Consider the following 22,743-nt stretch of genomic DNA (forward strand, 5'->3'; position numbering starts at 1 on the left):
TTACCTTACAATAATAACAAAAAAAGGACTTTGCTGATGGGATTAAGTTAAAGATCTTGAGATAAAGATCTTATCCTGGATTATTTGGGTGGATCCTAAATGTATCACAAGCCTCCTTATCAGAAGGAAGCAGAGGGAAATTTGACACCAAGAGAAGAAAAGAGGGGGGTGTGACCATGGAAGCAGAGATTAGAATGATGCGGCCACAGCCAAGAAATGCTGGCAGCTACCAGAAGCTGGAAGAGCAAGGAGCATATTCTCTCCTAGAGCCTCTGAAAGGAGCACACCCTGATTCCAGCACAGAGAAACTAATTTTAGACTGCTAGTTTCCAGAACTGTGATAAAATAAATTGCTGTTTTGTTTTTTTTTAAGATTTTTATTTATTTATTTATTTATTTATTTATTTATTTGACAGAGAGAGACACAGCAAGAGAGGGAACACAAGCAGGGGAGTGGGAGAGGAGAAGCAGGTTTCCTGCTGAGCAGGGAGCCCAATGCAGGGCTCCATCCCTGGACCCTGGGATCATGACTAAGCTGAAGGCAGATGCTTAACGACTGAGCCACCCAGGCACCCCAAATTTCTGTAGTTTTATGCTGCAAAACATTAATTTGTTACAGCAGCCAAAGAAAATTTGAGTGATTGCAAGAGATTATGTAGATTTTGTTGAAGGTTCTTTGTAGTGTTAAAATGCATTCATTCAGCAACCAACAAATATTTGAGGCAATATGAAAGAGTAATTAAAACCACAGACTATGGATTCCGTTCAACTTGGGAGTGAATTCTAGCTCTGCTACCCACTGATTGTGTGACCTTGATCATGGTGCTTAACTCTCTGAGCCTCAGTCTCAACATCTGCACAATAAGGATAATAACAGTACTTAACTCAAGGTGAGGTTCTGAAAATTACATAGGATGATGTGCATGAAGGGCTTTGTTCTGGCAGCAAGGGTCACTGCTGTCCCTGTTCTCAGCTCTGTCATTCTGGGAGGAACAACTTAGAGAGATCAAGACTGTGAATAGAAAGCACAGGGGAGGGTCACCTGGGTGGCTCAGTGGGTTAAAGCCTCTGCCTTCAGCTCAGGTCATGATCCCAGGGTCCTGGGATCAAGCCCTGCATCAGGCTCACTGCTCAGTGGGGAGCCTGCTCCCCCCACCCGCCTGCCTCTCTGCAGCCTACTTCTTCAAATAAAGAAATAAAATCTTAATATATATATATTATATATACATATATATATAATTAGAATATATATACATATATATGTGTATATATATATATATATATATATTAGAAAGCACAGGGAATATTGGGGACCCATTGGGGACACTGGTGGTGGGGAGGGGGAGAAAAGAATGCCAAGAGAAAGTAACTTCTGAATCCCCTGAGGGACACAGCGAACTGTAATTACATGGATACTTTTTAATACTATTGTAAGTATTACTCTTAAGGAATAAACTTTGTTCCTAGCTATTGGGTATTCTAAGAAAAGTGCATTTTTAAAAAGCACCTATCAAGGGGCACCTGGGTGACTCCGTCTTTGGGCACCTGCCTTCAGCTCATGTCATGGTCCCAGGGTCCTGGGATCAAGCCCTGCATTGGGCTCCCTGCTCGGCAGGAAGCCTGCTTCTCCCTCTCCCACTCCCCCTGCATGTGTTCCCTTCACCGTGTTTCTGTCAAATAAATAAATAAATAAATCTTTTTTTTAAAGCACATATCAAAAATGGAGGAAAAAAATGAAGTTTAAGATGATTCCCCTCCCCAACTTGGTTTGCATGGGGAATCAGGCAGGCCGCCACTGCCACCTTGGCGGCTGAACTGCTACTGCCACCACCATCGCTTTGATCCTCCATCCGTCACCACCATTGCTTTGATCCTCCATCTGTCTCACCATGGCCGAGGAGCTCTCTGCAGCCTCATCCTACACCAAAGATTATTTCTACTGTCCCATCTGTTACAGGTGCTAAAAACTGCCATGAGGCCCTGGTTTATCAGCACGTCTTCTGTAGAAAATGTTTTCTGACTACAGCAAGAGAAAGCAGAATACATTATCCCCTCTGTTACGGAAATGTGACTAGAAGAGAGAGTGACTGTCCTAAACAAGCCTAAGACCTTGAAACTATCATGAGGTTTGCTGATAGCTGCAGATGCTGCGCAAAACAAATCAAATTCTATTACTTGAGACATCATTACAAATTTTGTTAAGAAGTATCAAGATGTCCTTGCTCAGCAGGGAGGCTGCTGCACCCTCTCCCTCTGCCTGCTGCTTCCCATGCTTGTGCACTCTCTCGCGCTCACTCTCTCTCTCTCGCTCTCTCTGTCAAATGAATGAATAAAATCTTTAAATTTTTTGTAATTTTAAAAAAGGGATGCCTGGGTGGCTCAGTCAGTTAAGGGTCTCCCTTCAGATCATGTTGTGATCCCAAGGTCCTGGAATCAAATCCCACCTTGGGCTCCCTGCCCAGCAGGAAGCCTGCTTCTCCCTTTCCCTCTGCCTTTTGTTCCTCTTGCTTGTGATCTCTCTGTCCTTGTCAAAAGAATGAATACATTTTTTAAAAAATAAGTATCAAGATGAACATGGTGTTTCCTCTCCCATTCCAAACTCAGATCTCTCAAGATTCAGTAGGAAACAGTAATAGGAGTGAAACACTCACCTCTGAGGACACAGAAACTTGTCAAGAAAATACAGGTTTTTCTGGGCATCCCACTTTAAAGTGTCCCTTTCATCAAGGATCAAATTTTACCTGACAGCATTTATGAAATCGCTGTAACAATGACCAGATAGTTCCCATTTCAGATCATTCCTGTAATGTGCCCTATTTGTGTGTCTCTTCGCTAGGGAGCTTCTAGCTAAATTACTAGAAATTTTGTTAGTCATCTAATCAAAGACACCAGTTTGATTACAGATGATTTGTTAATCTTCATCTAGAGCAGAAAACCCAATATCAGACTGCTATTGGATTTTTTCAAGTGAACATACGAAGACTGTGGACATCTCCGTAACTTTATACCTGTAAGTGCTATCTTTAATGGGACAACTATATGAAGTCTTTGTCTTAGTATTTTGATGTAATTCAATCTAAAAAAGAAGTTTAAAATTCTTAAGTCACTAGAGAGATCCTAGAAAAGAACCCCTGAGGAACTTGCAACTGAAGAAGTTGCAAACTGATAGCAAGGATTTGAGGTGGTGGCCTCGTACTTACTATTTATTAAAATGAAACAATAAAGGCAGAGCAGAGAGTAGCGAGTTGTACGCTGAAGAGAAAGGGAACATCTGAGCATGCGCAAGGAATGAGCTTATGGAATCTGGAGTGGCCAATTCTGGCAGAGCGCAATCCTGCTTCAAGCGGGAAAATCAACCCACTTCGAAAAGACGGTCCTATCCCTGGAGCTGGACTTTTAGACCCCGTTCCTGATTCATTTGCCCCGCCTACTCTCCTAGGCCTTGATTGGCCAGTTCAAGTTCATTAACTGTTCTGATTGGTTGACTACTCTTGGGCAGTGGAATTCTGGGACTTCATCTCGTGGAGCGATTCTTAGCCGCCACCGCTTCAACCCTGAGGTAAGCGCTCTCTTTGGACCATCTTGGACAGATTAAAGATAGGCTAATAAAAAAGTGAGGAACCTCTGTAGATCACTCAAATAGTTTAGTTCTTGCTGTACCTCAAGATCCTTAGGACTGAAAAATGACTTAAAGCTTTTTGGGGCAATCCCGGTCAGGCAAAGATATAACTAAAACTATTTTTGGTCTGTGAGACTTTCTAATTTTCTTCCTGAAGGAAAAAGAACTCCCCTTAGCCCGAGAAACCCCCAAATCAGCTAGATGCCGCTAGATTTCTTTACCTGGAGATAAAAGCCACTGCCTAAGTGACTCCTTTATTGCCTCCTCCAGGATTAAGCAGAAACTTTCTTGGCCTCGGAGGTCCCTAAATTTCCTCTCCTTAAGAGTTTCCAAGGGCCATCAGTTGGGGAACACCAGATCACTACATTAGAACTCTCCACATTCTGGGGCGCCTGGGTGGCTCAGCCCATTAAGCATCAGCCTTTGGCTCCGGTCGGGATTCCAGGGTCCGGGGATGGAGCCCCGCATTGGGCTTCCTGCTCGGTGAGGAGTCTGTTTCTCCCTCTGCCCCTTCCCCTGCTCGTGCTCATTCATTCTCTGTCTCTGTTTCTGTCTCTCTCACAAAAATAAATAAAATCTTTTAAAAAATAGAAAAATAAAGCTCTCCATATTCTCAGCCTAAGTGAAGGTTGATCCTGTAGTCTTGGAGATTCCAGTTCTCTTCACACTAAGCATTTTCCTCTTTTTTTTAAGATTTTATTTATTTATTTGACAGAGAGAGAGATGACAAGTAGGCAGAGAGGCAGGCAGAGAGAAGGGGGAAGCAGGCTCCCTGCAGAGCAGAGAGCCCCATGTGGGCTCGATCTCAGGACCCTGATATCATGACCTGAGCTGAAGGCAGAGGCTTAACCCACTGAGCCACCCAGGCGCCCCTTTTTTTCTTAAAGGTTTTATTTAAATATTTTCTTTTTTTAATAAAGATTTTATTTCTTTATTTGCCAGAAAGAGAGATAGTGTCCAAGTGGGGGGAGGGGCAGAGGGAAAGGGAGAAGCAGGTTCCCTACTGAACAGGGAGCCCAGGACCCCAGGATCATGATGAAGGCAGACGCTTAACCGACTGAGCCACCCAGCTTCCCTGTTTCTTTTTTTTTTAAGATTTTATTTATTTATTTGTCAGAGAGAGAGAGCACGCATGTGCGCAAGTAGGGGGAATGGCAGGCAGAGGGAGAAGTAGACTCCCTCCTGAACAAGGAGCCCAATGTGGGACTCAATCCCAGTACCCTAGGATCATGACCCAAGCCAAAGGCAGATGCTTAACCAACTGAGCCACCCAGGCATCCTGCCCCGTGTTTGTTTGACACCCCCTCCTTGTCCTTTCTCAGGGACAGATAAGCCCAGGATGGAGAAAAGTAGAACCTTGATTCCAGATGATTAACTGAATATAACCTACCCTCAATGCTGTCTCTCTTCCTCAGGACCTTTGGCCTTGTAGCTGGAGAGATTAGGCTACATCCTTCAGAGATCAAATTATTCCTGGCGCCATGAATAAAGGCAGCTCCTTTGCAAAGAACTCCAAGGAGGATACCCAGAAATCAGAGAAGAAATGCAAGGTGAAGTGTTCTGGAGGGGGTCGAGGAATGACCCAGGGGATACCGTAGGGGGACTAGATTTTGAGGAGGTGAGTTCAGAGGCACTAGGGAGAAGGAGCAGAGTGTCGGGGGGAGATCCATAGCTTCTGGAGCTTCCCACCTTCACTCTGTTCTCACCTAGCTTCTCTGGAGACAACCAGTCTGTGACCTTGCACTGCATTTGGTGACTCTCAGTCCATTCTGGAAGGTGAAAGAGCATGCCATCAGCATTACGCATCTACCAAAGCTGGGGAAGAGGGTAGGGAATGTTACCCATGTTCTCTCGGTTAGCTTTGACATTAACCAGGAGGGATTATTCTCCCCAGTTCACAGATCCCAACATGGAGGTCCTGTAGCAGAGGAAGAGACTCCCACTGAAGATCAGACATGTTTAGCTGAGTTGCTGCTCTGACGTGCTTATTTTTCTTTCCTAGGCCTTCAAGGATATTTCCAAATACTTCTCTAAGGAAGAGTGGGCAAAGCTTGCATACTCAGATAAAATCACCTATGTGTACATGAAGAGAAACTATGACACCATGACTGGTCTAGGTAACAGAAAGTTCTGGGTGCAAACAAACCTGGGAACACATGACCATCCTTCAGTCCCTTTACATGCCATGCCTTCTTCCTAGACTGCTTAAGTGTCCCAGATCTTCCTTTTTTGCAGGGAGAAATCCCAGGGAAGCTTTGAGGCACTCTCCTCTTTTTAATATTCTGTGCAGGGCTGAGGACCTGGAGTGGCCACAAAGAGGCTCAGACCTGGGTCTTGCCCATTTCTCTTCTGCTCACCCTGGTTTGGAATTCCCAGCTGATGAGCTTGACCATCCCTGCTGCCTCCCAGGATTCTACCCCACATTCCTCCTCTCAGGTTGTCTCTTAAGAAACAAATATTTTGCTTCTTTCTAGGTCTCAGGGCCACTCTCCCAGCTTTCATGTGTCCTAGAAAACGAGCCAAGAAATCCAATGGGCATGATTCTGATGATGATCAGAACAAGAATCAGGGTGAGTCAAAGGAGAGGTTTCGAGAGAGCATCCTGTAGCCTAATTGCTTTGGGGTCCAGCTGCTTAGGAAGGGTTCTCTGGAGTTTGTTTCCTCAAAAGCATCATGGCTGAGTGAGAAAAGTTGGATGTAGAAGGTTGAGTAGAGTCAGAGGCCATTCATATAAAATCTTAAAACATGCAAAGCAAGAGTGTGTATTTTTATGGATAATAAGTAAATGGTAAGTGCATAAAACCTGAATGAGAATAAAACCCATCAAATTCAGGAGTGCAAAGGGAGGGATGTCGGGAATCAGGGAGAACTGCACAGATGGCTTCAGCTGTGACTTGTTTATAGTGTTTTGTTATATTTTGAATAAAGATCTCAGAACAGTCTGAAGCAGTTGCGGGATAATGGGAAGTTCTGACAAGACTCAGTGGTAGATGTGCATATGTTTCCAAAATTATTCTCCCTAAGTTTTTCTACATTTGAAACATTTCATTTTTTAAAAAGGAGTTATGGTTCTTGCTAAACACTGTTAATGAATCACAAGACAATTAAGAAAAATTTAATTATAGGGGCACCTGGGTGGCCCAGTGGGTTAAAGCCTCTGCCTTCGGCTCAGGTCATGGTCTCAGGGTCCTGGGATCGAGCCCCGCATCTGGCTCTCTGCTCAGCAGGGAGTCTGCTTCCCCCTCTCTCTGTCTGCCTCTCTGCCTACTTGTGATCTCTCTTTCTGTCAAATAAATAAATAAACTCTTTTAAAAAAAAAAGAAAAATTTAATTATAGTGTAGATCCATGTGGAGCATCTGGCCAGCTGTTGGTAGAGCATAAGACCCTTGATCTAGGAGTCATGAGTTCAAGTCCGATGTTGGGCATAGAGATTACTTTTTTTTAAAGTGCAGGGACGCCTGGGTGTCTCAGTCAGTTGGGTATCCAGCTCTTGATTTCAGTTCGGGTCAAGTCTCGGGTGGTGGGATAGAGCCCCACATTGGGCTCCACGCTCAGCTCAGAGTCTGCTTATCTCTTTCCCTCCCCCAGCTTGGGCTTGCCTGTGCACACGTGTGCGCTGTCTCGCTCTCAAATAAATAAAATCTTTTTAAAAATAAAATTTAAATTAAAAAAAATGTAAATCCACAAAAAACTTCCAGAGTCAATGTCATAATAGGGCATAAGTATCAGATAAATATCTTAAGAGAGAGTGGTGAATGCATTAGGAAATGACATACGGCTATATCCCCAAGTTTTACCTAAACCAAATAGTCTTCTTGCTCCCCATCAAACCTGATTCTATGTGTTGAGCTTGGGAGATGTTTGAGAAAGTGATCCTTCACACATTAGCTTTTCTCCTTATCAGTGAGCAGAGGTAACATATGGTGAAAAGGGTAGCAGATTCTAGAAATCTTTGTGTATTTGATCAGTGTGTGTACTCACCATAAAGGGGATGAAATGTATTCACTTGCTTTTCTGCTCTGACAGCACAGCTGTATGCAGACAGAGTCAGAATTTTCAAACTGTCTCCAACAGACCTATGACTCTCTGGGAAAACGGGCCAGATTCTGCAAGCACCCAAAATTGCTGAGAGGGCTGAAAATCCAGTGCTTGAGAGTCTACAGTTTTTGACACTACAGAAGTACCTTTTTTTTAAAGATTTTATTTATTTGGGACGCCTGGGTGGCTCAGTTGGTTAAGCGGCTGCCTTCGGCTCAGGTCATGATCCCAGCGTCCTGGGATCAAGTCCCACATCGGGCTCCTTGCTTGGCAGGGACCCTGCTTCTCCCTCTGCCTCTGCCTGCCACTCTGTCTGCCTGTGCTAGCTCTCTTGCTCTCTCTCTCTGACAAATAAATAAATAAAATCTTAAAAAAAATATTAAAAAAAAGATTTTATTTATTTGACAGAGAGAGACACAGCAAGAAAAGGAACACAAACGGGGAGTGGGAGAGGGAGAAGCAAGTTCCCTGCTGAGCAGGGACCGACTGAGCCACCCAGGTGTCCCTGAAGGAGTATCTTTATACTGGTAATATTCCAGAACCACTGGGCCAAATCACCCACGATTCCTCATACACCTAATGGCTTTGTTGAAATGTAATTGGCATACTATAAAATTCACCTGGTCTGAGTGGACAGTGATTTTAACTGCCACATCCTTTTAAGTCAATGCAATCAATTTAATTCATTCAATCAGTTTAATTCTTTGGGTAGGGGAAAGGTAAGAAATATGTAGTAGCACAGGATGAGGCAGTGATGGAGTTTGGTTCAAGGTTTACAAATCATCAGAAGGGGACACCTGGATGGCTCAGTCGGTTAGGCCTCTGCCTTAGGCTCGGGTCATGATCCCAGGGTCCTGGGATTGAGTCCCGCATCAGACTCCTTGCTCAGCAGGGAGCCTGCTTCTCTCCGCCTCTGCCTGCTTGCATGCTCTCTCTCTCTCTCTCTCTCTCTCTCTCTCTCTCTCACTCTCTGACAAATAAATAAAATCTTAAAAAAAAGAGATCATCAGAAGGAAAATTATGAATTGGTGCCACAAATAAATGTATAAACCATGATTTAAAGACAGTTCAAAAACCGGTCTCAAAATAACTCCTTGACAATAAGTGGACTCATAACCCTTTCCTGCAGAACCCCCTGATGCCACAAGGGTCTCAGGAGTTTGGGAATATTTGCCACCAAAGAAAAATTCCTATTTATCACTTTCTTTTAGGTGAATCTTCTCAGGAAGCTTCTGATGCTCAAGAGAGAGAGAAAATGAAGGTGAGTATCTCCCAAATCTAAAGAACCAAAGATTCTCTCCCCCGACAGATGAGAACATCAGTAAGAGTGGGAGGATACTGAATATAGCCGGACTGTCACTGCCTCCCTTTCCTGATCTCTCCTGACAATTCCTGATGCATCAGTTGCTTAATAATGAGGGATTGTGATAGTCGATACTTCTTTTATTTTCACAGTGATGTCAGATAATTCACCAACTTTCATTTCTTTAATCCTTCAGAAAAACCTCGATGACATTTTCTTAGTATTATTCCCAGTTAATAATGAAGATATTAATAATAATAACGAATCATAAAGTTGAGGCTATTGTAGCACAGAGATTCTAAGTAATTTTTCTGAGACCACGTGGCAATGATAGTAATCTGTACATTTGAAACATTTCTTTTTTTAAAAGCCCTTATTGTTCTTGCTGAACACTGTTAACGAATCACAGGACAATTAAGCCCCAACTGATACCCCAGCTCATGAGCCCTTTCATGTGTCTAAGTTCAGGGGTTTCCCCCCACACACACACACACCAAGGGTTCTACCCCACAGAAGCTGCTAAGGCTTCGGTTGAGACACCCACTCTCGAAAGAGGAAATACCAGCTCCCCTCTGCTCTGCGGTAGGGCCAGTCTCTCCTGGCTTGAGGCTGACCTTGGCTGTCAGCCTCTCCCTACTGTGAGCTCCTATGGGTACTTGTCTGCACCTGAGGCATCTCTGAAGCCTCCGTCCGGGCCCTGGGGCCAGGGAGGGAGGACCCTCTGAGGTGCCCCAAATTGTTCCTTGAGTAAGTGATTCCGCAGTTTTAGATTAAGCTCTACTTTAGAGGGAAAAGGCCCCTGGAAGTTGGATTGCCAGTGTGGAGACCTTGGAGACAGCACAAAGAAGGATCAGAAGAGAAAGTATTCATTTTCATTATCACCACATTGAAAAGTGTTTGCAAGCTTGGAAAGGACTTTCCCTTAGCTTCTTCTACTTTTCTTCTTCCCTGTTTGAGAAATGAGGGAGCTGAAGGAAAGGTAGTTTAAGATTGTTGGTCAGTGACGCACACGCTGATGCAAACAGCACTGGTACAGCAGCCATCTTGCCTACGTCCCCATTAACCGTTCTTGCCAGGGCAGGACAGAAGGTCACATCTGGCGCGGCTTTCTTCGCTGTCTATATTAATTGCTGTGCACCATTCCTTTCCTCTCCCCTGTGCTCCTCTCCCTTCTACTGTTTTCCAGCAGTGTTCTGTCCCCTCTGAATTTTTACCTTTACTCTCCCAGCAGTTCTCTATCAGCTTATGCGTGATTCCCTTATATTTTATAGAAGCCCCTCCTTTCTTCCAGAGACCACGTGGAATCTTAGAATGCTACTCTTCCCCGAATCTTCGGTATACCACATACCACTTCCATGGAGTATTTTTGCTGTTTGCAAGAATATCTGAAAGGGAGGTGAAGACGAACGTTCTAGACCTGGAAACACCCTTCATTTAGGCCATTCCTTTTTGTTCTAACCTTCCTCATAATTTAGGTCCAGGTTATATAATGATCTCCCAGAGTTGTTGAGGACATTAATCAAGGTATGGATGTGAAGACACTTCGTAAGCTCTAAACCACTAGAGAAATGCCACTGATACTCTTTGTATGTGACCTTCACGTTAAAAAGGTGATGCTCGAGAAAACCATAAAGGAAGAAAGCGATTCGGAACCAATACCAATAACACCTGGCCCTGAGCAGGCTCAGAAAGAGCTGTGCCCCCCAGAAAAAGCGAGTACCTCTGGTCAACAGAGTGAGAACATACCAGGTAAGGGATGCCTCGGTGGCTCCGTCAGTTAAGCATCTGCCTTCTGCTCAGGTCGTGATCCCAGAGTCCTGGGATTGAGTCCGGCATCTGGCTTCTTGCTCAGCGGGGAGCCTGCTTCTCCCTCTGCCTGCCCATCCCCCCTACTTGTGCATGTGCTCTCTCGCTTTCTTTCTCTCTGACAAATAAATACAATTTAAAAAAGAAGAAGAAGAAGATACCAGGTAAGAGGTAGCCATGTGGGAGCAACCCCTCTGCCTTTCCTGCCTGTGTTCAAGTATGTGGTCTAGGCATGGGGGATGGATCCTGGACGGGCCTGGGGCCAGACCTGATGGAGGAGCTCACCCAGTTCCAGCAGAGATGTTAGAATGTGAGTGACTTCCAGAGTCACAGGTTTGAATTGTCATTGATGTAACAGCGGGTGATTCTAGGCAAGTCTTCCAAATTCTCTGAACTCCAGATTCCTTGTCCATAAAATGGAAATAAAGAATCGTGGTTCACAAATTGTTCAAGGCCTTAAACCTAGAAAGCCTTACAACACGAAAGGTTGTCAGGTCATTCCATCTGTGATAACCCAGGAACATATCTCACTCACAGTTGTATCCCCAGCCCTCAGCTCAATGCCTGACGCACAATATGCCCTTAACAAACATAGGCTGAATGAAAGAAGGTCTGAATGAATGTTCTGGTAAGTAAAGAGGGTGGCAATCCAAACCAGACAATGGGAGGAGCCAGAAGCAAAAATTCCAACTGGCATTTGGTGTGTATCAGCGCGGGTCTAAGATCTCAGCCTCTCTAAGCCAGAACATGGGGAAAACAGGCTATGTCGAATGCCTGTGTGCCCTCGGGAAGGAGCAGGCATCTCCTTATCTGGGAAAACAGAGACTAACACTCCCCAGCCCATCTGGCCCCCCATTTACCAACTCTTCTCCACCATAGGACCCAGGAAATTGATGAGTAGTGTTTGGGCCTATAGACTGCGGGAAAGAAAGACCCTGATAGTGTATGAAGAAATCAGCGATCCCGAGGAAGATGACTAAGTCTGTAAGTGACCCTTCAGTCCACACTCGCACCCCTCTGCAAAATGTACTTTCTTGTTAACAGTATTGGTACCCCATCTCGTCACCTGTTTCCCCAAAACATTCCTTTCTCCTAGTCCCTTGAGGTGCTGCTTTGAGGCTAAGTGATGAGGTTCCCCCAGGCTCTCTGTGCTCCCTGCTCTGTGTATCTAGGGATCCTCCCTACCTAGAATGCTATGGGCTCCCAAACCCATGATGTATCAGCCACGCCTTCCTCTAGCCTAGAAACTCCGAGGACAGGTAAAGGAGTCACTGTGGCCTGAGCACAAGGTTCTGTTGGAGAAGCAGTGGGAGGTGCTTGTAGACCATGAGACAGGACAGAATCTGAGTGCTCGGGGTCCTGCAGGCCCGGAGGAAGAGTTTGGTATGGATCTATCAGGCGATCGGAGCTCACTGCCACTCACGTTCCTTCTCTTTCCTTGCCTCAACCTCAGGGATGTGACAAGTGCCCATGATAAGGAGCAGAACCTGGTGGCCTTTCACGAACATGGGCACGGCTGTGAACTCCTAGCCATCAGGTGTATAGCAAGTAAAAGAGTTCACAATAGTGAAAAGTTAAGCACGATTTTTCTTACTATGTGCCAGATATTCTGTTTGATAATAGAGCTCTGTTAATAAGCAAGACATCTACTCAATGCATATTTCTTTCTGTGTATCCATGCACTTACTTTAGAAAACAAAGTATTGGGGTATTGTCTGCCCAGAACAACACAACCCTCCTCCCCTGATGTGATTGCTGGAGGGCAGCTCTGGGTGTTTGGTTCCACGTGTTTTTCTCTGCATTTACACGCACGTGCGGTACCACTCTAAGTATCTCCCACCTGCTTTTTCCCACTGGCAGTGTTGGGACAAGTCCTGGACAAGCACCCCTCATTTTGTTGCTGTCCAGCAGGTGCCCCATGCTGCAAAACCCCCTTTCTTCATTTGTGTTGCCTCAGTTGTTGATAATTAATAAAAATTTACAAGTTTCTCTTGGTTGTTTGCTCATCTTGTTCTTGGGCACAGAGCCCTGTACGTATGCGTGAGTGTTTCTTTAGCACACGGCCTCAGAAGCGGAACTGTCGTGTCAGCGGGTTCATTCATTCAACAAACACCTACTGAGCACGTCCTGTGTACCGAGCACTGTTCTAGGTGCTGGAAAAACATCAGGGAACAAGACAGACAAATGTCCCAGCCCATGTGGAGCTGGTATTCTAACGGATTTTTCAGTTTTCATTTTGATGGACATCATACACCCCAGATCCAGGGCGGGTGCTGGTTGGACACCATGGCCTTTGATGTCTGTGAAATCTCCAGGGTCAGGGGCTGGGATGGTCCATTTGGAAGTCCGTGAGCTGGGGCGCCTGGGTGTCTCAGTGGGTTAAGTATCTGCCTTCAGCTCAGGTCATGAGCCCAGGGTCCTGGGATTGAGTCTTGCATCAGGCTCCCCGCTCGGTGGGGAACCTACTTCTCCCTCTCCCTCTGCTGCTCTCCCTGCTTGTGCTCTCCTGCTCTCTCTCCTTGTCAAATAAATAAATAAAATCTTAAAAAAATATATAAGTCTGTGAAAGGAGACAGAGCTAAAACCATCTGCTAGGGAATGTGGAAGGATACAGAAGGAGTGGCCCACTGGGGACCATATCGTGGGCAGGAATGGAAGTGTCCACTAGTCATGAGGAAGGAAAGCAGCAGATGGAAAAATGCACGGGACAGAGGTATGAAATTTCCCCTCAAGGGTCTCATGACCAAAGGTTTGGGGGCTGGGGTGGGGATGAAGACTCACAAATGGAATAGTCTTCTGTTCACACCATTGCAGACCACAGCATCAACTCTTGGAAAGGAAAGAGGGGGGTCTGTTTGGGAACAAACCATTGTGTGTGCTGGGAGACATTAAGGCTGTCAACAAAGGTCACCAAGGTGGCTTGTACAGGACTGTCAAATACCAGCCCCAGCTGGAAACGGTTGATGCTGCCCATCACCTCAGCCTCCCAGCAACCACCCAGTCTTGGCAGGTCTCCGCTCTCCTGTTGAAGCCTCCATCTCCCCTACCTCTGCCTCTGTTCCACTTCCAGACCCGCCCCCTTGTCCCAGTAGATTTGGATCAAAGGCAGGGAGAAACCATAAACCCACAGATGACTGGGTCCTGGAGGAGAAGGACAGGAATCGAGGCTCTCCTCGGGCTCTGATGGGTCATCATGACTCCAGGTTGAGGCCACATCTCCTGGGCCAGAACTGAGTCTGCTCTCTTCCATGGGCACCCCGTGACAGCTGCAGGGTTGCAGGCTTGCTCTCCTCACATCAGCCCTGGGACCGGGTCTCCTAAAGCCCTGGGGGTTGGTGGACCCAGAGAACTTTGCCCTGGGAGACTGAGAAAGACTGCAAAGAATCACCATTGTTTGGAGCTCTAGATCTGGGAGTTGGTGTGGGCCATGATGAGGAATAAGGCACTGCCAGGGCTGTAGACAGATGTGGACACACACATGAACTCTCTCTGACCAGCATGTACCCCACGGCACAGCCTTCTACAGCAGAGTCAGCTCCTGGGGAATGTGTAGCAAGAGGATCCTTATTTACCTGCTTCTCTGAGAATATTATGTTGTCGCTTGAGGTCCCGCCTCTGGATGGGACAGGTCCCAAATCTAAGACTCTGCACCCCAGTCCAGCAACACCATCGACAGGAATGAGGGAGGTCTGGTTTATGGGGTGTTCACAGTCCACCTTCTGTAATAACCCCAGAAAGTGCGATTAATATTCATCTTGTGTTTCATAGATGTTATAGATGATGATAGATATAGATAGAGAGAGAGAGAGAGAGAGATTATAGATGAAACAGAGACACAGACAGATGTCAGACTTACTGCCAGAGTTCCTGCACCTTGCGTGTGTGGGAAGGAATGGGTTTGGAACTCACTGCGACTTCAGAGACATTAAGGAGGACAGGTGTGTACTGGAGTGTGAACTTGAATATGCTTCAAGTTCTGTCCCAAGTCTCAGAGTAGAGGACAACTTGGATAGCCTTGAGGGTATAATGTTAACTGAAGTAAGAGAAACACAAATAGCATATGATTTCACTCATACATGGAATCTAAAAAACAAAACAGGGGTATCTGTGTGGCTCAGTCAGTTAAACGTCTGCCTTTGGCTCAGGTCACGATCCCAGAGTCGGGATCGAGTCCCAAATCTGCTCCCCCCTGCTCCTGCTGTCTCTCTCTCTCTCTCTCTCTCTCTCTGACAAATAAGTAAATAAAATATTTTTTTAAAGATTAAAATATAATAAAAAATAATTTTAAAAAATTTTTAAAGCATTTATCCTTAAAAACACTTTTCTTCCCAAATCACTAGAAAGTTGGGTGGGATGGGACATAGAAGTTCAGGCTCTATCTGCCATCCTCCTCCAATCATCTGTTTTTAGATACTTTATGTATTTTTATCACTACATGAATGTGATTTTCCTCCACTTTATTCTCTAAATGGTTCTTCTTGGTATACGGAAACCCATCAGCTGTTGTATATAAGGGGCACCTGGCTGGCTCAGTGGGTAGAGTGCGCAACTCTCAATCTCAGGGTTGTTGAGTTCAAGCCCCATGCTGGGCATGGAGCCTACTAAAAAAATATGAGAAATAAATCATTGTATATTGTATTCTGTAACCCAGCTACGTGCAGGCCCCTTTGGGAGTGCAGTTTTTGGGGGTTTGGTTTGGTTTGTTCGGCTTATAACAACAAACATTTTATTTGCTCCTGATTTTACGGGTCAGCTCTTGGGGTTGGACCAGGCAGATCTTTTGCTGGTCTTGCCGGTGATCAGTCGCAGTCGGCTAGCTGGCTGGGAGGGGCGTTCGCTAGCGTGTGTCTTTGCTTCCCGTGGTCTAACCCTCAAACAGGCCAGCCTGGGCTTCTTCTTCCCATGACAGGCTGAGGCCATCTGAGACCCACTCCTGCCCCAGGCTCTCTCTGTAGGCTTCTCGCACCAACACTACCGCAGGACTCAATCTGCTTTATTCTCCGAAAAGAAAATTCCTTTCCCTGTGTTCTAAACGGGCAGTGTATTGCAGATGTCAGAGAGAAGACTGGTTGGAGGGAGGGAGGTGTGTATCTTAGAGAGCTGAGCCATTCATTGTAAAAATCACCTAAATCACCTCTTCCCCCCAAAAATATCACCCTTAAGGTGTTTGACTACTGGTTCTATAGCCAGGGTGGAGGGGAGCAAGAGCACCTGGCTCTGGGGGGGGGGTTCCCCAAACAGACGGGGTTTGGCTACTCGCCACTGACAACTGAGACAATCCACTGACAATCCAAAGGCAGACAACTGAGTGGTGGTGAAATAAAGGAATTTATTGCACCAGGAAGACCGTGGACTAGTGTCTCAAACAACTGCCTCCAAAGTGCCCGAGAACACTTCCGGGTTTATATAAGGAAAATGTGGGGTGAAGTTGGGTGGGTAAGCACAGGGAGGCAGTTAGGGGCAAACGGATCATCTTGAGGTCAGTCATGCGTGAGGGTCTTGCTGGCTCAGGGCAGTCCTTCTTGCTTGACAGGGTGCGTGTCTGGGGATGCTTAGCCCTCAAGTCTCCCACCTGAGCCAAGAGACAAACTGGAAAGAAAGAACGAAAACTGGAAAGTTTGAGGTCAAAGTAGACGCAGCTGAAGTCCTCTTTCAGTTTTTCTGTTCCTTCTAAGACAGAGAAACTGAAGGGACCCCCAGGAAGGACTGCTTTATTGCAGACTCTGTTCTTTTTTTTTTTTTTAAGATTTTATTTATTTGACAGAGGGAGAGTGAGCACAAGCAGGGGGAGCAACAGGCAGAGGGAGAAGCAGGCTCCCCAAGGAGCAGGGACCCAGATGCGGGACTCAATCCCAGGACTCTGGGATCATGATCTGAGCAGAAGGGAGACTGAGCCCAGCTGACTGAGCCACCCAGGCATCCCTGCGGCCTCTATTCTTGCTAGGACCTACACCCCCACCTTACACACGCCTCACAGAACAGATAGTGTGTGTTCTCCTTGTAAAGGTCATGGAGTTAATGATTTCTTTGGAGTCTTCCCGCACAGTAGATAACATCACAGAAGTGACTGGGCAAGTTATCACGTGTGTCTTCCAGACCCCTGACTTCAGACCCCTTGATGCTAAGACCCCTGGCTCCAGGGCCAAAGTGACTTACAGCGGACACAGGAACATTCGTCCTTGTTTTGACCAGATCTTGGGTGCCCGTGAGGACATGAATGCCAGACCACATCCTCAATAAAAACCTCAGACCCTAGGGGAGCCTGGCTGGCTCAGCTGGTGTGGCTTGCAAGTCTTGCCCTCAAGATCGTGAGTTTGAGCCCCACACTGGGGGTAGAATTTACTTTAAAAGAAGAAGAAAAACTTCAGACCCCAAGCAAAGATGAAGTCCCTCTCTCCTTTCCTTTCTAGTTTCCCAGACACTTCGCCTGCCGTACTCCATCACTTACACTGTTCAATAAATTCTGCCCTCGTTTCCTCTTCAGTTCTTCATTTCTATTCCTGTGGGAAGTCAAGGACCCTCCTGGCTGCTCCCGAGGGACCCCCCTCTAGGTCCGTGAACCCAGCCAACCTGCATCACTTCTATCTACTCCCAGTCCTATTATTTGCCCTTTTTCCCCCCCTTGGGACAGTTTTACTCCACTCTGACTTGGGTTCTCCAGAATCAACACTTAACATTGGCTTCACGAGTTCGAATGACCGCTGTTCAAGACCAGATCCCCAAAGAAACAGACTGTGGGGCATATAGGACGTCTCCAGACAGATTATACAGAGAAATTCAGCTCAGAACAGTGCATGAGGAGAGGGAGGGAGGAGAGAATTGACTTGTCTGGCTCACTCCCAGGTTTGCTGGTTTTGTTTTGTTTTTTTTCTTGGTCAAAATGTACCCCACAGGCATTAACTCCCCACATTTCTTGATTGCATCCCTTGACCCCTTTGGCAGCTGTTTGGGAAGCCAGATTACGTACACACTCTCAGGTGCAGTTTCCAGAAGTGATGGGAAGAGCCAAAAAGGCCAGGAACGACACCGCTCATTTGCCCGGCTTTCCAGTGGCATCCAAGGGTCAGAGCTGAGCACTCCCAGGCAAGTCCTAAGTTCACCAGTTGTTAACAGCCATCTGTGCTGGCTAATTGCCTTTATCCGGAGGAAAGATTAAACTCCTATCTCCATGATAAGCGGGTGCTTTTACCTTGGAGCCAGGTGCCTAGGCTAAACTCGCAGGTGACAGGGAAACCCTGTGCTTATCTTCCTTGAGATCCACATTTCAAAGAGATGACTACAACACTCTGAAGAAAGGCATTCCTGGGTTATAGGCTGGCAACAGGCTTCTTTAGGTCTTAAAAAGATGGACCTAGGGACGCCTGGGTGGCTCAGTCCTTGAGTGTCTGCCTTCGGCTCAGGTCATGATCCCAGGGTCCTGGGATCGAGCCCCACATCATATGTACAAATCCTAGGTTTCTCAAATGCTTGTTTCTCAATGTTTCTCAAATGCTTGAAGAAAACTGCAGGAGGGGAAGTCTATTTCCTTTTGGGCAACGGGGGAAAATTCACTTTTGTGTTTATTTACCCTAACAGCATTCTTCTTTGGTTACTCTTTTATAGTGAAACTACCATTTTTTGAATGATCTCCACTGCTGGGACGCCTGAGTGGCTCAGTCAGTTGAGCCACCGGCTCTTGGTGTTGGCTCAGGTCAAGGTCTCCTGGGTTGTGGGACGGAGCCCCAAGTCAGGCTCTGTGTTCAGCGGGGAGGGGAGTCCACTTGAAGATTATCTCCCTCTGCCCCTCCCCCCACCCACTTGTGGGCACGTGCGTGCTCTCTCTAAAATAGCTACATCTTTTTAAAAAATGATCTCCAGGGGTGCCTGGGTGGCTCAGTGGGTTAAAGCCTCTGCCTTCCGCTCAGGTCATGATCCCAGGGTCCTGGGATCCAGCCCTGCATCGGGCTCTGTGCTCAGCAAGGAGTCTGCTTCCCCCTCTCTCCCTGCCTGTCTCTGTCTACTTGTGATCTCTCTGTCAAATAAATAAATAAAAATCTTTTTTAAAAAATTATCTCCATTGGGGAGGGTATGTGCTATGGTGAATGCTGTGAAATGTGTAAGTCTGATGATTCACGGAATTGTACCCCGGGAGCAAATAATACATTATATGTTAATAAAAATAATTTAAAAACATTCTCTCCACTGCCATTTCTGCCTTACTCTGGGAGTTTGTCGCTGCCTAAATATTCTGTAAATCCACAGTAAGATGCAAAGGAAAGCAGTCATCAGAATTACAATAGAATGAATCTAAAAGTTCAAGAGAATACTCACCTTTGGTGGTGGAAGAAAAGCCTTTATGTCTTACTTCCTGCTGAGCAGTGTGCAAAAATTCTCCTTCCTCACACATTAATTTCCCTGCTGTCTTGTTGCCTTTCTTGCTCATGCTTTCTCTCTGTCTTAGACCTTCTGAGACCCTGTATGCCAGAAACTGTTCTTATTCCACCTGATATAAGATTCCTTTCTTTCAACACTTTGGAATTATTACACCCTTGTCGGCTTGCCTCCAGTGTGGTGTTTGAGAAATCTGGTGTCAGTTAAATTATTTTCCTTTGTAAGGAAACTGCTATTTCTCTCTAGGTGTTTTAAAAATAATTTTTCAGGGGTGCCTGGCTGGGTCAGTCGGTGGAATGTGTAACGCTGGATCTTGGGGCTGTAAGTTCAAACCCCACGTTGGGTGTAGAGATTCCTTACAAAGAAAAATCTTTAAAACAAAATAAAATAGGGACGCCTGGGTGGTTCAGTCGGTTAAGCATCAGCCTTCCACTCAGGTCATGATCCCAGGGTTCTGGGATCAAGCCCCACATCAGGCTCCCTTGTCGTCTTTCATAATCTGACATTTCACTGTGTCGAGGGGAGTGTATATATGTGCGTGTCTTATCTCTTCTGTTCAGCACACTGTGATCCCTTAAAATCTGAAGTTGTCTAAATCTGAGATCTTCTCACTCATTTTTTTTAAGCATTCCCTCTTTACTGGGCTGCTAATAGATGGGCTTTGACATTTATATTTCTATCCTCCCTATTCATTGGCTTGTCTTTCACTTACTCCATCTCTATCCATTTATCCGTTCCTGATCACTTTTCTTGCCTTTTCGAATGCATCTGTTTTAATATCCAACCTATCCCAGAGAATTATTTATCTGAACAATCAATATCCAGTATTGCCAACAGTTCTGTAAGCATAAAGAGCCGGGGTCCCCAGTAAAAGAAAGACAGACATAACTTTCTTGACGTAAGAAAATCTATTTTAGGCCCCCAGCCATTTTGTAAAACAATGTAATAACAGGGATGCCTGGGTGGCTCAGTTGGTAAGCATCCGCCTTTGGCTCAGTCACGATCCTGGCGTCCTGGAATCAAGTCCCACATCTGGATCCTTGCACAGCAGGGAGCCTGCTTCTCCCTCCGCCTCTGCCTGCCACTCTGCCTGCCTGTCCTAGCTCTCTCTCTCTCTCTCTGACAAATAAATAAATAAAATCTTTTTAAAAAAAAGAATGTAAGAACAAACAATCACTATCAGGCTAGGAGATAACTTAATCATACTCAAAAGTGAAGACTGACCTTGATGAGAAATGCTGGGATCCCGGAGCGAATGAGCGAATGGTCAAGAAAGAATTCTTGAGATGTCTTTGGTGCAAAAAAAAAAAAGTAGTTTTATTAGAGCACAGGGAAAGGACCCATGGGCAAAAAGAGTTGTGCTGGGGTTGTGAGGAGTGACAAATTATATACTTTCAAGTTGGGAGGGAGTTAGCCACAGCGGAAGTCGCTGAGGAATTTGGAAGCAAGGTTTCCAGGACCTTGAGGGGCTGCTGTTGAAGATAAGGTCATTCATTTACTACTGTCTAGTTCAACCTTAGTCATGAGACCCTTCAGATGGATATCAGCAAGCCTATGCTTGGAGGATGACTGCTTACATGTATCTTGGGCAGGAAGGGCCCAAGAAGGGTAGAGATCAAGGAACTTTCCAAAGGGATGTTTAAAAGATTTTATTTATTTATCTGACGGACAGAGATCACAAGTAGGCCGAGAGGCAGGCGGTGGGGGGATGGGAAGCAGGCTCCTCGCTGAGCAGAGAGCCCAACGAGGGGCTGGGGCTGGATCCCAGGACCCCAGGATCATGACCTGAGCCAAAGGCAGAGACTTTAACCCACTGAGCCACCCAGGTGCCCCAAAGGTATGTTTATATGTTAAAGAAGACTTACAGGATCCTGGGAGTCTGGCTAAAGTCAAGCTAAGGGTGCCTTTTGCCTCTAGCCATGTATTAATGAAGCAGCTGAGCTCCTTGAGGAAGTTCACTCTGCCTGTCCAAGTACTTGTCAATGGGCTGTAAGTTGTAAAGAAGTCTTTTTTCTAGATTTCTTTTGCTTTTGTTCTCTATATCAACCCGATGCACACTGAGGTATCTTTGCAGGATCTAAACCCCTTTAAGCACTCAGATACTGGACCATCTGGAGCCAGAGAAGCAATGATGCTAGCCCTTGTGGGTCCCCATGGTTTGACCTGGGCTCAGTCACCTTAAGATGACTTTTGCCCCAGTTCTGTGCTGTATTCCCCGTTGGGCAAGCCCCTTCATAAATATGTATGCACTCTTTATTTATTTTTGTTTTTAAGATTTTATTTATTTATTTGACAGAGAGCAACACAGCGAGAGAGGGATCATAAGCAGTGGGAGGCCCTGCCCTTACATTTTAACAGACAATTTAAGTCATTACTTATAGCAGCAACAACAATTACACTTTACCACATGACAGGTGCTCTTCTAAGTGCTTTACATATATTAATTCATTTGATCATCACAGCCACCCAATGAGTTCAATAACTATCCTCAGTTTACTCTTAAGTAGACTGAGGCACAGAAAGATCATGTGACTTACACAAGATCACACAACTAGTAAATTGAGGAGCCGGAATTTGAACCCATGCAGTATGGCTCCAGAGTTTGCACTCTGAAAAGCAAGTACTCTTAGCTGTTCTAGAGTTCGGTCATTAATTAGCATCTACATTCGTCCCTTAAACAAGAACCTCTCTTTTCTTCTTGCCTCTCCCCTCACCTCCCATGTTTATATTACCTGGAATTTTAGTTCAAGACTGTGATTTTCAGGGGCACCTGGGTAGCTCAGTGGCTTAAAGCCTCTGCCTTGGCTCAGGTCATGATCTCAGGGTCCTGGGATGGAGCCCCGCATCCCGCTCTCTGCTCAGCGGGGAGCCTGCTTCCCCACCCCGCCCTCCCTCCCCGCCTGCCTCTCTGCCTACTTGTGATCTCTGTCTGTCAAATAAATAAATAATCTTTTTAAAAAAGATTGTGATTTTTTAAATTTACAATCAAAACTTATTTAGACTTTTCGATGAATGTTACTATTTTTCCCCTCGCCATTGCTTACTAGAACCCACTTGTTTCTCCTTAATCCATTTTTTTTCTTCTGCTGGATCATATATCCTAATAATCTTTTCAGAAGGGGTAGGTGTGTGATGAATTTTCTGAAATATTTTTCCTTTCACCTGGATTACCTTGGCTCAATATACAAATAGAGGTTCAAAGTTGTTTCTCATCAGCTTTTTGAAGAACTTCTCTACTATATTCTCTCTTCTCTCTTTTCTTCTAAGACCGTTCAGGATTTTCTTTTTATCCTTAAGGATTTTATCTTTAACCTAGAAATTTTATTTTTAGTTGTGGCGGAGTGGGGGGCACTGTGTGTGTGTGTGTGTGTGTGTCTGTGTGTCTGTGTGTGTGTGTTAATCATGCTTAGAATTTAGTGGCTCTTTTCAGTTTGAAGATTCATGTCTTTTTTCCAGCTCAGAAAATTCTAGAACATTATTTTTTTCAAATATTGTCTTCTCTCCACTATTTATTCTTTCATTTATTTATTTAACAGAGAGAGATATAGGGAGAGAGGGAACAGAAGCAGGGGGAGTGGGAGAGGGAGAAGCAGGCTTCCCACTGAG

The 22,743-nt window shown here is 45.5% G+C and overlaps 1 protein-coding gene and 1 pseudogene across 1 annotated transcript; both read left to right on the forward strand.

Annotated features, from left to right (window-relative positions):
* The first annotated feature begins 1,889 nt into the window (after positions 1-1,889).
* On the forward strand, positions 1,890-3,000 carry LOC123934618 (annotated as a pseudogene).
* A 2,100-nt stretch (positions 3,001-5,100) lies between these two features.
* Positions 5,101-11,747, forward strand: LOC123934357 (protein SSXA1-like). Its single transcript, XM_045994385.1, has 6 exons — positions 5,101-5,169; positions 5,622-5,736; positions 6,094-6,189; positions 8,870-8,919; positions 10,572-10,710; positions 11,647-11,747. Exons 1-6 carry the CDS (start codon positions 5,101-5,103, stop codon positions 11,745-11,747), a joined length of 570 nt encoding a protein of 189 aa, XP_045850341.1.
* Positions 11,748-22,743: the final 10,996 nt, after the last annotated feature.

The sequence above is a fragment of the Meles meles genome, chromosome X (assembly GCF_922984935.1).
Source record: "Meles meles chromosome X, mMelMel3.1 paternal haplotype, whole genome shotgun sequence".
Classification (NCBI taxonomy): Eukaryota; Metazoa; Chordata; class Mammalia; order Carnivora; family Mustelidae; genus Meles; species Meles meles.

Excerpts from the sequence above, each read along its gene's own strand:
- LOC123934357 (XM_045994385.1), top strand. The coding sequence starts at position 5,101 with ATGAATAAAGGCAGCTCCTTTGCAAAGAACTCCAAGGAGGATACCCAG. Across the intron at positions 6,190-8,869 it reads TGATCAGAACAAGAATCAGG|GTGAATCTTCTCAGGAAGCT; the intron begins GTGAGTCAAAGG and ends ACTTTCTTTTAG. Across the intron at positions 10,711-11,646 it reads ACAGAGTGAGAACATACCAG|GACCCAGGAAATTGATGAGT; the intron begins GTAAGGGATGCC and ends TCTCCACCATAG.